This window comes from Barbus barbus (genome assembly GCF_936440315.1).
Source record: "Barbus barbus genome assembly, chromosome: 15".
Classification (NCBI taxonomy): Eukaryota; Metazoa; Chordata; class Actinopteri; order Cypriniformes; family Cyprinidae; genus Barbus; species Barbus barbus.
Genome location: NC_136743.1, coordinates 5,255,930 through 5,268,470, shown reverse-complemented (window position 1 = coordinate 5,268,470; position 12,541 = coordinate 5,255,930). Strand labels below are relative to the sequence as shown.

The 12,541-nt window shown below is 36.7% G+C and overlaps 1 protein-coding gene across 3 annotated transcripts in view; it reads right to left on the bottom strand.

Moving 5' to 3' along the window:
• Positions 1 to 12,240, bottom strand: part of LOC306880763 (period circadian protein homolog 2-like) — a 30,787-nt gene extending 18,547 nt beyond the window's left edge. For all 3 annotated transcript variants that reach the window (XM_079434508.1, XM_079434507.1, XM_079434509.1), the window contains exons 1-2: positions 12,082 to 12,240; positions 3,454 to 3,933 (exon numbers count right to left, since the gene is read on the bottom strand). In XM_079434508.1, the coding sequence (XP_079290634.1) occupies positions 3,454 to 3,839 (386 nt within the window). In that variant the 5' untranslated portion in view covers positions 3,840 to 3,933; positions 12,082 to 12,240. The remainder of the gene's footprint in view (positions 1 to 3,453; positions 3,934 to 12,081) is intronic.
• Positions 12,241 to 12,541: the final 301 nt, after the last annotated feature.

Below are 12,541 nucleotides of genomic sequence, written 5' to 3'. Positions count from 1 at the left end.
TGTGACCGGGAGGTACTGTGCTCCAGCACTGTGTTCAGAGTCAAAAAATTTAAATTCGAGAACAATCAACATATTCTTCTTTATTATAAAGTCAAAGACTAGCTAAAAAATACAAATAAATAAAAAATAACTTTCAAGAAGAGAAGAAAAGACTGACGGAAGGCAGAAACTGTCAACTTTTCCAGAGCTCTCACTGGGCCGTACCCATCCTGTACACAAGAACAAACAGTACGTTGTCAATGGAAACCATGGTGCAAATATCTGGGAAATACTTACAGTGACGCACTGACGGAGCAAGGCACTACAGCTGTCCAGACTTTCCACTGAGTTTACGTTTCAGAATAGATATTACTATAATAGATGTCTGGAAAACCATGCCAATAATTTGCCAAAACTTGAAAGGAAAAATGCTTAGAAAGACTTGAATGCCAGCTCTGGTAGTGCCAGCCTATAAAAGTTTCCAGATTTCTAGGTCAATTTAATAATTGAATTAATGATTTATTATTATTATAATATTTAATTTTTTATTACTAAAACAGCATTCATATTTGGGTATTATGTCATCATGATTCTTCACACTGTCCTGAGAGACCTTACAACATTCTGATGCATTATGCTGCCTGAAAGAAAACTAAATTCTGTAATTTTGGCTTATGAGGAGGATATCACTAAAGGTTCAGTCATACTTACACTTTTAACCAAAAATAAATTAAATACTGATGCTGTAATGTCATGTGAAACACACTGGAAAATTCGACAACCACTGTCTCTTATCTACATTTAAACACCGCTTAAAGGGTTAGTTCACCCTAAAATGAAAATCACGTCATTAATTACTCACCCTCATGTCGCTCCAAACCCGTAAGACCTTCGTTCATCTTCGGAACACAAATTAAGATATTGTTGATGAGATCGGAGAGTTATTTGACCCTCCAGAGACAGCAATGCAACTGAAATGTTCCCAGGTCCAGAAACGTAGTAAATACATCGGTAAAAAAATCAATGAATCAGTGGCGCAACTTCAGTTTTGCGATGCTAAAAGAATACTTTTTTTTTGCGCAAAGAAAACAAAAATAACAATTTACTCAACCATTCTTCTCCCCCGAGTTACGTCGTCCGCCATGGGTTGAGTAAATTGCTATTTTTGTTTTATTTGCGCAAAAAAAAGTATTCTCGTAGCATCGCAAAACTGAAGTTGAGCCACTGATGTCCCATGGACTGTTTTACCGATGTATTTACTAAGCACCTGGGAACATTTCAGTTGCGTTGCTGTCTATAGAGGGTCAGATAGCTCTCCGATTTCATCAAAAATATCTTAATTTGTGTTCCGAAGATGAACAAAGATCTTACGGGTTTGGAGCGATATGAGGGTGAGAAATTAATGACATGATTTTCATTTTAGGGTGAACTAACCCTTTAAGCACAAAGGTTTTTTAAGTAGTTAATGGATTTAATGTAATGCTATCAACCTCACAATATATTCTGTAGTCAATGTCAGGTTTTGCTTCGTAAAACAAATGTATTAATAAATCTTTTTTTTTTTTTTTTTAATATATAAAATAAAACAAAATGGGCTAGATAGGGCCATGGCAGATAAACGTCATAATCCAATGAAGCAGAATCAAATATAACTCTTGTTGACTTTATTTAATGTCCTTGTTTGAGCACAAATATTTAAACTACCAAATGAATCCTGAAAAGTAAACATAACGCAGGTGTTTGTGTTAATGAGGTTTCTCAACAACATGGTAGCGTCAAGCATTTTATTAGCCACTTCCAACATATGGAATGTCAGCTATGGCAACCACGATCATCATGTTTTTATTTTCTCAAATCTCTTGAAAGTCTTCCCAAGGAAGCATCCCATTAATGGAGGACCGGAGATGGAGAAAAACAGAGGAAAATTGCAATTGTTACCATCTGTATCCCTAAACAGACTCTCCACATTAGTTCTCCCATTTACTCTCTTCACTGTATTTTTTAAAGTCAATGTTTCTTAGCACCATTACTTCAATAAACTGTAAATTATTGTCCACAATATGAAGGTGAAAGTGCACATACATGACACTGGACCAATCATGGTCACTTGTGAGTATTGCACAGTATTTATTGAATGGTGTCCAAATTAAAATTCAATGCTGCTCAATGCAAATTAAACTTCCTTAAATGTTAGTTTTGAAATGCATTCAGTTGCCAATACGGTTGTTGTACTTTCCACTGCATTCAGCACACTTTTAATGTTTAAATGCATGCATCTCTGAAAATAAGTGCAGAAAGTCTGTATATCCGGTTTAGGTCTTGCAACTGAAGAACTTGTGTCACTGCATGTCTTTGTCATATGAATAGTTTCCAGTTGCCTTACAATAACCTCAAAAACAAATGAGGTGAGAACAGAGGCTAGAAATGATGTCAGAGTTACTTAGGAGACAGAAAAACATTCTGATGTTGATGAAAAGATATTCAAATGCTGTGGTTTACTGTCTATCGGCAAACCAAAACTTCCAACCAGTTCAATGGTTAAACAAATCGCACGAGTGCCTGCATGCATCCTCTTGGCATAGGGTTGCTACATGACTAAGTCAATACTGCCAAACAAACAAACGGTCTCCACAGAGATTAATCTAGAAATTGTGCAATCCAAACTATGTTGTCACGTACAACAAATAAATATTCAACAGTGTTATACATTTTTGAAAGTACAAATATTGCATGTCTGTCAATTAGTTTGAAGTCATTATATAGTAGCTGCATACAAATCATAAAAAAAAATTATGAACATAATGCAGTTGATATAGTTAAGAATAGTAGTTAGCAATAGAAGGCATGTCAAACTGCAGGATGTTAGCTTTGCAAAATATATTTCAGGAAGGGTCCTTGAGCTGGGATAGATCGGGAAAGGTCCTTGAGCTGGGATTCGAACTCGGGACGCCTGTAATGCAACAGCGTTATATGTTGTGCACTTCCAACTAGGCTATCGAGGCCGACAACACACTGTGCTTTTTACCTTTTTTTTTTTTGCTTTTAAACCAAACTTATGATTTCAGCCAGCAAAGTTTAAATCTCATCTGGCCAGCGCGCTTCAACAACACATCCAGTTATGTTTCAGAATTAGGTCAGTAGGCAAAGAGGCGGCGGTCTCCAGTAGCTGTTCAAATGCATTTGACCACATGAGCGTTTACACTAAGAAAGCAAACTGGTCAAATGAGTTTTCGACTACCTCTGGAAGTGGCCGAAAAATGTTTCAGACTTTCAGACCCCATTTACATCTGTATTTAGTGTTGTCCACTTATGATTGGATCAACAAAAATGCATCTGAATACCAGGTGTAAACAGGGGGTGTATCTTAATTATCTCTCTGGCTCCCGAGCTTGTGAATCAGTATATCGTGTACACAAATCTGGGCACTGGTAAGGCCACTGCAAGTCACAGACAAACAGACTATAACTAAATTACCTTTTGTTACTCCCCGATGACTCTAATAGTGCCGAGTCCTTGCTTCGGCTATTGGAACTCCCAGAAGACTCGTTGCCATGAGACTCATTTCCGTGGGAATCATTACCATGGGACTCATTGCCATGGGACTCAGTTCCACTCCCACTGGACCCGCTGCTCTTCATGTCCACATCTTCATGGAGGGAACGAGCCATCTTCCGGCTATTGTGGCGCGAAGCAGGAGGGTCTTGGCTGCTGTCGCTTCCTTCAGATGCCAGGCCAAGTTCTGCCCCCTCCACGAAACTACCAATACGATGCAGCGTCGACATTGAACTGCATCCGGCTGCTTCATTCTGCCCCTCCAATGAGGAGAACAGGTACGGTTTGGATTCCGAGTCCTCAGACATCAGAAATGGTTTGAAGAATTGAAGCAATGAGCCAGAGGATTACCTCATCTTCATGGTGGAGCATACAGAGGGAATGTAGACGATGCTCAGATTTCTAAAGGAGCAAAAACAGACAAAACATGAGTCATTAAAAAAAACCATCAGAATCTTTCCATCTTAAAAATCCAAAACTTGTCTTTCTACATGGAAGGTACGCTTACGTACATCAGGTACGTCAAAAGAAACCAGGGCAAGATGGGACAAAGCTAATCTGGATGTGCTCATTGCACAGGAGATAAAATCACCTCTTCAGTTGCACGCTTTTCTTCTGACTTAGAACATTGAAAGTTGAAAAAGTCAAACTCACATCAAAGTGATGCCTGCACACAGCCCTATGAGATCCACAATCTATAGACAGGCCAGCCTCTGTCTGGTCCCAGAGAGCCTAAACTGAGTGTTCAAAGGTGGGCATCCCTGGCATCCCCTCGTTGTGTCTGTACAGTGTCCTTTATCTGAATAGATATGGCCTTTCGGCTTGTAAACACTGCCTCCTTCAAAGCATTAATCCCAGCAAGAGCACATAAAAGATGCTAGACAGCTGTCTGGACCAACAACAGGTCCTGGCTGGTTTTCATCCCTTCATGTTGCTATTAAAATGGCAGGGGGAAAAAATAAACTCTTATCCCTTTGCTCTGAAGAAATAAATAGTCGTCTGACCAGAGCCAAGTTTCCTGGTCCTGGTCAGGAACTGTATTGGGCCATATTAAGGAAGGACACCTTCAAGTTACTGATTCATGACTTACCACTCTTTTACCCAACAGGATTGTATAGGATTGTCAGAGAGTAGAGTACGTTAATGGATTACCTGTCTCACCAAGACCTGACTAGATTTACCCTACATGGCTTGTATATTGTGCTATTACTTACATACAGTACTACTAGAACAAGTGTGAACTTGCATCAAATTATTTAACTAAAAATTAAATTGCATCATTAATTCACTAAAAATGTGTGGTCAGTTGATTAAAACTCTTTGGAAAATGGCTCAGAAAAAAAAAAAAAAGGAAAGGAAAATACTTTTAGATTTAGTAAATTATGCAACAAAATTCATTCAACTCTTAATAAACCCCACAAAATAAACAATTAATAAAATAAAATATTATCTATGTTTTTTATAAGTCTCTTCTGCTCACCAAGGCTACATTTATTTAAATAAAAATAAAAAAAACAGTAATATTGTAAAATGTTATTACAAATTAAAATAATGGTTTTCTATTTTAATATACTTTAAAATATAATTTATCTCTGTGATGCAAAGAATGTTTTTTCTTTCTTTCTGCAGTCTTCAGAGTCACATGATCTTTCACAAATCATTCTAATATGCTGATTTACTATAATGTTGGAAACATTGTGCTGCTTATTTATTTATTATTATAATGTGCTGCTCATTTATTTATTTATTTTTGAACCTGTGATACTTTTTTCAGGATTCTTTAGAGAGTTAAAAAGACCAGCATTTATTCAAAAGAGAAATCTCTTATATACACTTACACTATACTGTTCAAATCTTTCTGATCCCAAACCTTTGAACACTATGTAACATTATTTTTTTAATATATAAAATCAATGGGAATGCACATTTTGGAATAATACACTGAATTACATTTTAAAAATGCATCACTTTGACCTTAAATTCAGATTGGATTAGCCACAATTTATGTACACATATCTACTGAATGCTATAACTATTCTAAGTTATTTGGTTGCTGACCAAGCGTAGACGTCTACCTCTTAATACCAACTTTTTTTGTCCTCTTGAATTGTTTGAGACACATTTCTTTGTCGTTTGCATGTGTAAATAAAGCAGTCCTGCCCACTGTACAAAAGTTACGGCAAAAATCATAGCCTTTATATAATCACACACTACAACCATAATGCCAGCCTCACCTGCCATGTACTGTACGTCAATGATTAAATCACTTGCTGCCATACCCCACTCACACCTGTTTGGTGGTTATTAGCACCAAAGAGACGTTAATATGTCTGGCTGAGTGCCCAGTGACCTACAAGGCGATGACACGCCACCGCTAACCTTTGGATTTCCAGTTATATAGTAACTCATTGGTACTGTGACACTGTTAATCAAGACAGAAAGTGAAATAAACAGACAGTATCATATCAGTTATTAAACCATATATTTGACGCAAGTCACATAAGTTTATGTAAACCCCAGCAAGTGAAAATCAGTGTGAATCTTTAACTATAACCTTGTAACCTAATGACAATTACTTTTGTCCTTCTTAAAAGTCATATGATCAGGTGATCTAGAGATGTGACCTTCAAATGACATTATTAGCCATTAATGTGAACTTTATTTAAACCCTAAGGGTGTCTTCCTTTGAAACACTCTACCTGGGGGGCATGAAGCAGAACACTGCTCTTTAGCGTCTTCCTTTGATGCACTCTACCCGGGGGGCATGAAGCAGAACACTGCTTTTTAATATAATTACAGCTGACAGACCTATATTGATATCTCTTTCTAATACAATCATACTATTGGGAACATGCTCTGCTGTGACTGGTAAAACTAAATGGAAGAAACCATTTGAAAAACAATTTTGAAGCACATGAAAAAAAGGTAACATTTGACCACATTGTTTCATAATTATGTGTGTAGCTATTACATTAGACTAACTTTACAGGGACAAAGATAGTGCTATCGTCTTATTAGTATAATAACATGAAAAACAAAGTGTAAATTGCAAGTGTAAATTAAATTTAAATTAAATTATTCAATTATATACTTTACACTTACATTTGAACAGTTGAATTGTTAAAAGACACACAATTCAAATCAATCCATCAGTATTCAAAATCCTTACTTTACAAGCCAAATTCATGTACCTCCCTGGCCTCTTAAGCAAACTTTGCCAGCTAAAAATATCATGTCCAAGTCCAATGCCAGCACTATTAAATACGCCTATAGTCACAATCCCACTGCCAATTCAGCATTTTTTTTTTTTTCAGGTCACTGACCTCAAAGACCAACAACTGTTACTCCATAGTAAACTGGCTGAATTCAGTTGTGTTTGTCTATGAATCACAGAAGTCAAGAAAGATAAATTGGACAAGAACAGCTTTCCATAAGTATAATAACTTAATTATACAGTTTAATTACATAGGTCTGTAGAAAAATAATGTATTGCAAAGTATATGATCTTCAGCATCTTTGCTTACTTGTTAACCAAGTAAAGATCAGACAAAAAAACCCGAAACCTACTTATATAAAACATGAACTACATAACCACCTTGCAGGCAGTTTTATAACTCAGTATCAAGTTACAGACATTTATGTAATTGAATATGTACCAATGGCACATGGACTACTTGCTTTATGTAAGGAGGATTTACATAGCTCATATTCTTCAAATGTTTACATTTCAACAATTAGAACTAATTATGCGATTATTTAAATACTATGCATTTTTTGTGGTGCAAATACTTCTCAGACAAAAATACTTACATCGAATCATATTGAGCTTCAAGCATCAGAACATCCTTGGATGCACTTTAGCACTTGCATTTGGCATCAAAACCAAAAGTATATATAATTTAATGTATATGTATATTTCAATTGTAAACAAGACATTCAGCAGGGCTAAGACGACTAAACTAGGTTTAAAGTTATAAAGTTATAAACTGCACACCAATGTGATTTTTTTTAATTAACTATACCAAGAGAATAAAACAAATGAACACACAATGAGCCTTTAATGGTGGTGTCAGATCTAGTTGGAAAATGTTTTGACTCAACTCTCTTAATGAATCGTTACATTTGATATTAGCCATTGAGTTCACCAGTCCTGAAAAAGATTAGACACGGCGACTGATGTCTGTGTTCCGTGATGTCACGGCGCGAATCCTGTGCCATCAGGTCATGGCTTAGAAATACACTATTTAAGAGTAGCATGTGACAGGAAAACTGTTCTTAGGCTGTAGCTGTACTATACAATCTGCTGACACACATTTGTGCTTTTGGACCATGTTGAGATTTGAGAATATTTACAGATTCATTAACTTATATACAGCCTAGTTTTGCATACTTTTAGTTTGATTATCAGTAGAGCTCTCCAATTCTTTATAAATGCGTTGAGGAGCAAAAATTAAACCATATTCTAGTCTCGAGGCAGTTTTCACTGCATGATCCATAAGAAAAGTTTATAAGTATTCCCAATAAAATTCAAGTGATTTTAAATAATTTAAGTGCAAGAAGAAATGTCAATTTGTAAACCAGTGCACAAGTACCTAACTGAATCATTTCATTTTGTGTGAACAGACAAATAATAGTTAGGCTAGTATTACTTTTTATTGTGATAACGAAATATGAATTTTTAATGAACTTTTTTGTGATCTGTTGCACCCCAGTTATTAGATATTGCTTGAGTGTCGTCTAGCCTTACATAATACTAAAGTATTTGTGGTAGTCATATTCCAAAGTGTCCTTGTAAACAGCTATTTGGTAATAATGCAGGGAGTAGGCAGCTAGCTAACTAAATCTTTCCAAGAAGACACGTGTGTTTGGGGTTCCACAAGGGCAGGTGTTGGGACCTCCAGATTAGATTGTGTAAGTACATCATCCTTCTGCTAAACCTAAATTCGACATGTTTTGTTTACTCTATGAATTACCGCAATGCACAGCGGAGTATTGGAGATCTTTCAAGCCCTTGATTCTAAAGGTAACACCTTTAAAAAGGTGATTCAGACAGGTGAGTGAATTAATACAATAACTTCAGGAAGTGTTTCTGGGATCTCCAAATCAAGATATGCGTGCAAAGTGGACAAAGGCCAAACGTTTATCCTGATACCCACTTTAAAACAAAACGCAACAAGCATATCCAGCCACAACTGGTTCCAACCAGACTTTTCTCGCTCTCTCTCTCTCTCTCTCTCTCTCTCTCTCTCTGCCCAGGAAAAAAGCTCTATCAATCAATTACTTATCTACACTCCCACTCCTCTACCTACTTTAGGTGCACAGATGGGCACCAGAAAGGAGAAAGTGGCAGGGCCAGGTTAGTAGCTGGAAAAACCACTCAAAGGAAATCACAACCGAGTTATCTCAAAGCTCATACGCACTGATTTCACTTGCTTTGTGTGGGCAGGACCCATTTCAGGAAGAGGAGGCTTTTCTCAAGTTCCAGACTGATGAAATCAAAGGGATACAGAGAATAATATTACAGTTTAGTGTATGAGGTCCGTGCCTATATATGAGATTCTGTCTGCACTAGACAATTATGTAATGCAACAAAACTAAGTTTGCATGCCAAACACTTGTAATTGTTGAAAGTTTGCCACAAATGAAACAGCAGTCACTTTAAGTGCAATGATGGTGGTTAAAAAGACAAAATAAGCAGTATTCAGGTGACAACCTGCTCCAAGTAGAATAAAATGACTTTTATTAGGCTACAGATATGACAGCATTCTTCATATAATGTGAATGTACACAATTTAAAACATAACACAAAAAAATGCAATCGCCAAAACTTGCAATACAACTGTAGTTTAAAACAATCACATCCTCAGCAAAATCTAATTCCATGACTGCGCTGTTTCTCATCTACTGAACCACTCAGCAGACTAAAGTTTAAACTTGGAAAGATAATATCAACGAAAGCTTTGGCTCAATGGACTGTACGTGTGGCGCTCTGCCAGCAATAGTCTGTAAATACATAAAAATGTACCCGAGGACAGTCTTCGTGCGTCATCGCTTCCTACCCTCCTACTGCCTCTGCTGCAGCAGCCAATCCCATTTCAACTGCGAACGCTTTCAGCCTATCCTGTTGAGTGAGTCTTGATATCAGACACAGCACCAAAAATTGCTCACCCACACTATCTCCTTTATAGCTAGAGTACGTAGTTCAACAATGATCCGTTTGACCCTACAGCATGTATTTAAAACAGCTTTATTTGAAGAAAGCTATTGTCTCCACACACATATAAAGCAATCATCTTTTATTTCAGTTGTTATAGAATCGGTTTCAAGTGCTATCCTTAATAGTAGATGCTAAAATGAGAATCTATATCTTATCCAGTATTAGAAACGGAGATTATTTGTGTGCCCAACTACGGTTAGGAGCAAATGATGGTCAGTTCCTGATTATTTCAGTGCTGCATGCTAACCATTATTCCAGCATCTCTGTGTATAAAAATAGACCTAACAATTACACGTCTCTAGTTTCTCATTTGGATCAAGCTGTGCAACATTCACCGTCTTCAAGAAAATAGATTAAATGAATACAAGACAGAAAAACAAGAAAATTGATATTCTACCTCCTGACTCCATTTAAAAAAAACGCAGCATCTGCCCAATGTAAGCAGATGTTGAATGAAAACATCTTAAAGACTATAAACAGTTATTACTTTTTTTTCAACCTGTACACTTACACCACACAAAACATTTAGGGAAATTATTGCAAACAATGTATGAGTCAGCTTTGAGAAAAAGACCAGGGAGACAAATATGCAGAGAAAGAAAGACTTTAGCAGCCTGTTTTTTTCAATCACAAAATGAACCTATATTATCACCCAGCTCTTCATATAAAGTTGTACATTTAGTATGTCCAACTTTATCCACATACAGTTTACTAAAGTAGGCCAATTTATGATATTACTGTAAGCTGCTTTGAAACATGTTTTTTGTAAAGTTCTATAAAAATAAATGTTGACTTTTTGACAGTTTGTTGTACGTCAATGCACATGCAAGTTTATGTGCTCGATACATTTGAGGCAGATAAAGATATTTGGAGCACCTCTTGTAGGAGTAGGTCAGTTTTAATATCCTGAAAACACCCCCCTCTCCACCTCCGCATATCTGACTTCACACTCAACTACCCGGCATACGATACGCTGCAACATAGGTGGACAACTGTCAAATTCAGGCTATATTTACCCTTTTAAAATCAATTTAAATCAATTTAGTGGAATGCAAAAGGAGAGTTATGCAGAAGGATATTCAGTCACCATTCACTTTCACTGTATGCCAAAAAGATCCAATGAAAGTGAATGGTGACTAAGACTATCATTCTGCCTAACATTTCCTGAAGAAATAAATTTGTTTCCTTTATCCTTCGTTAAAATGATCGCATAGTAGCAGTGAATTTGGTTTAAATTTGATATATTAATGCAAACTAAAACATGCAATAGGCTAAGTGCTTCATTCATTGTCTCATGCATAAGATTGAACTGTACAGAGGCATGTGTTACAGCATGACATTATCTAACATACATGACTCTACACTCGTGACAATTATATATACAGCCTGCAATGATTGTATAACGATCACATCCAGACCTATACAGTGAGGTTGAGATTCATTCATTTTTGCGAGGGAAATGTGTGGCAAGCTATTTAAACATTTATTCTTTTATTAACAGTGTCTACTTTTATGTTACTAGAAGTTATTTTTTAACTAGGCTTCTAGTAAGTAATTCAGAGTAACTTTTTGACTATGAAATATACTGATACTTATCCTTTAGAAACTATTACTTATTCCTTACATAACTACACAAATATCTTAGTTACTAGAACATGTACTAGCATTTATTGCAGTTATCTTATGACAAACTGAGTAATAGCATTTATTAAACTGTAGAATGCATTCCAGTTGTTAGTAAGAACATTTTTTAATAAGTGCCTAACTGAATCCATACTAGTTAATAGGGAAATTGTACTGAATAGCTGCTAGTGAAGTTGAAAAGGTTGTTAGTTGCCACTGAATTTATTAATAGACATGTAAAAATAAGTACTAACAATAAAAGGATACTAGTTAGTTTTAAGGAATAAATGTTAAATTGGCTTGCCATGAAAATGAGGCTAGTAGGCTGAGTTCTTGCCTCATACATTTACCCAAATATACTGCAGTCTCAGTAAACAGAGTGCATTTAAATTTTACAAGTTATATGGCTTTTTTTTTTTTGGATGAGGTAAACAAGGAGGACAAAACTATTGTGATATATAGGTCTAGAGTACTGACCGGAGATGACCTAATCTCTGACACAGTTATGCAACGTTTAATACATATAAAATAATAATTTTTGACACATATATGACTGAATCGGTGTTTTTAACATATGTGACAGTGCATCTATAGGAACATCACTTTATGTTCACGACACAAACTTGTTTATGAACACTGGTCACATTGTAGTCAATGGAAAGTGTTATACAACAACTCAACCGGCTCTTTAAAATACGCATGCATCCTACCTGACAACTTAAACAGTCTTCCTTTTCGTACAGGATGGACGTCTCAAAGCAGGTCTCCGTCCTGTCCGGCAAAATAAAATATATTCCTGAAATTCCAGTCAAGCCGCAGCATCAGTTTGACACACTTCAGCGTTGAATGCTCCCTCACACCGCTGCCCTGGATCTCCAGAGCTCGCGCAGCATGACCTGAATCCAAACTCCTCCCACCGAGCGATGCAATTGGTCAAACCCCGCTAATTTGCATGCACAAAATGCGGAAATACCAGAAGCGCGCCGTGATTGGCCGAAAGGACCGCCAGTCTTTTTACATAAGTATGCCATACGTCTCACGTGGACACCCATGGCCAGTGACGGCGTGCGCTGTCTATGGGCAAATCAGTAGTAAGAGAAAGCTGGTGAATGGGGTGGTTGGTCCGGGGAAGCCGAAGTGTTATACAAACGGTTATACAAGTGTGTGTAC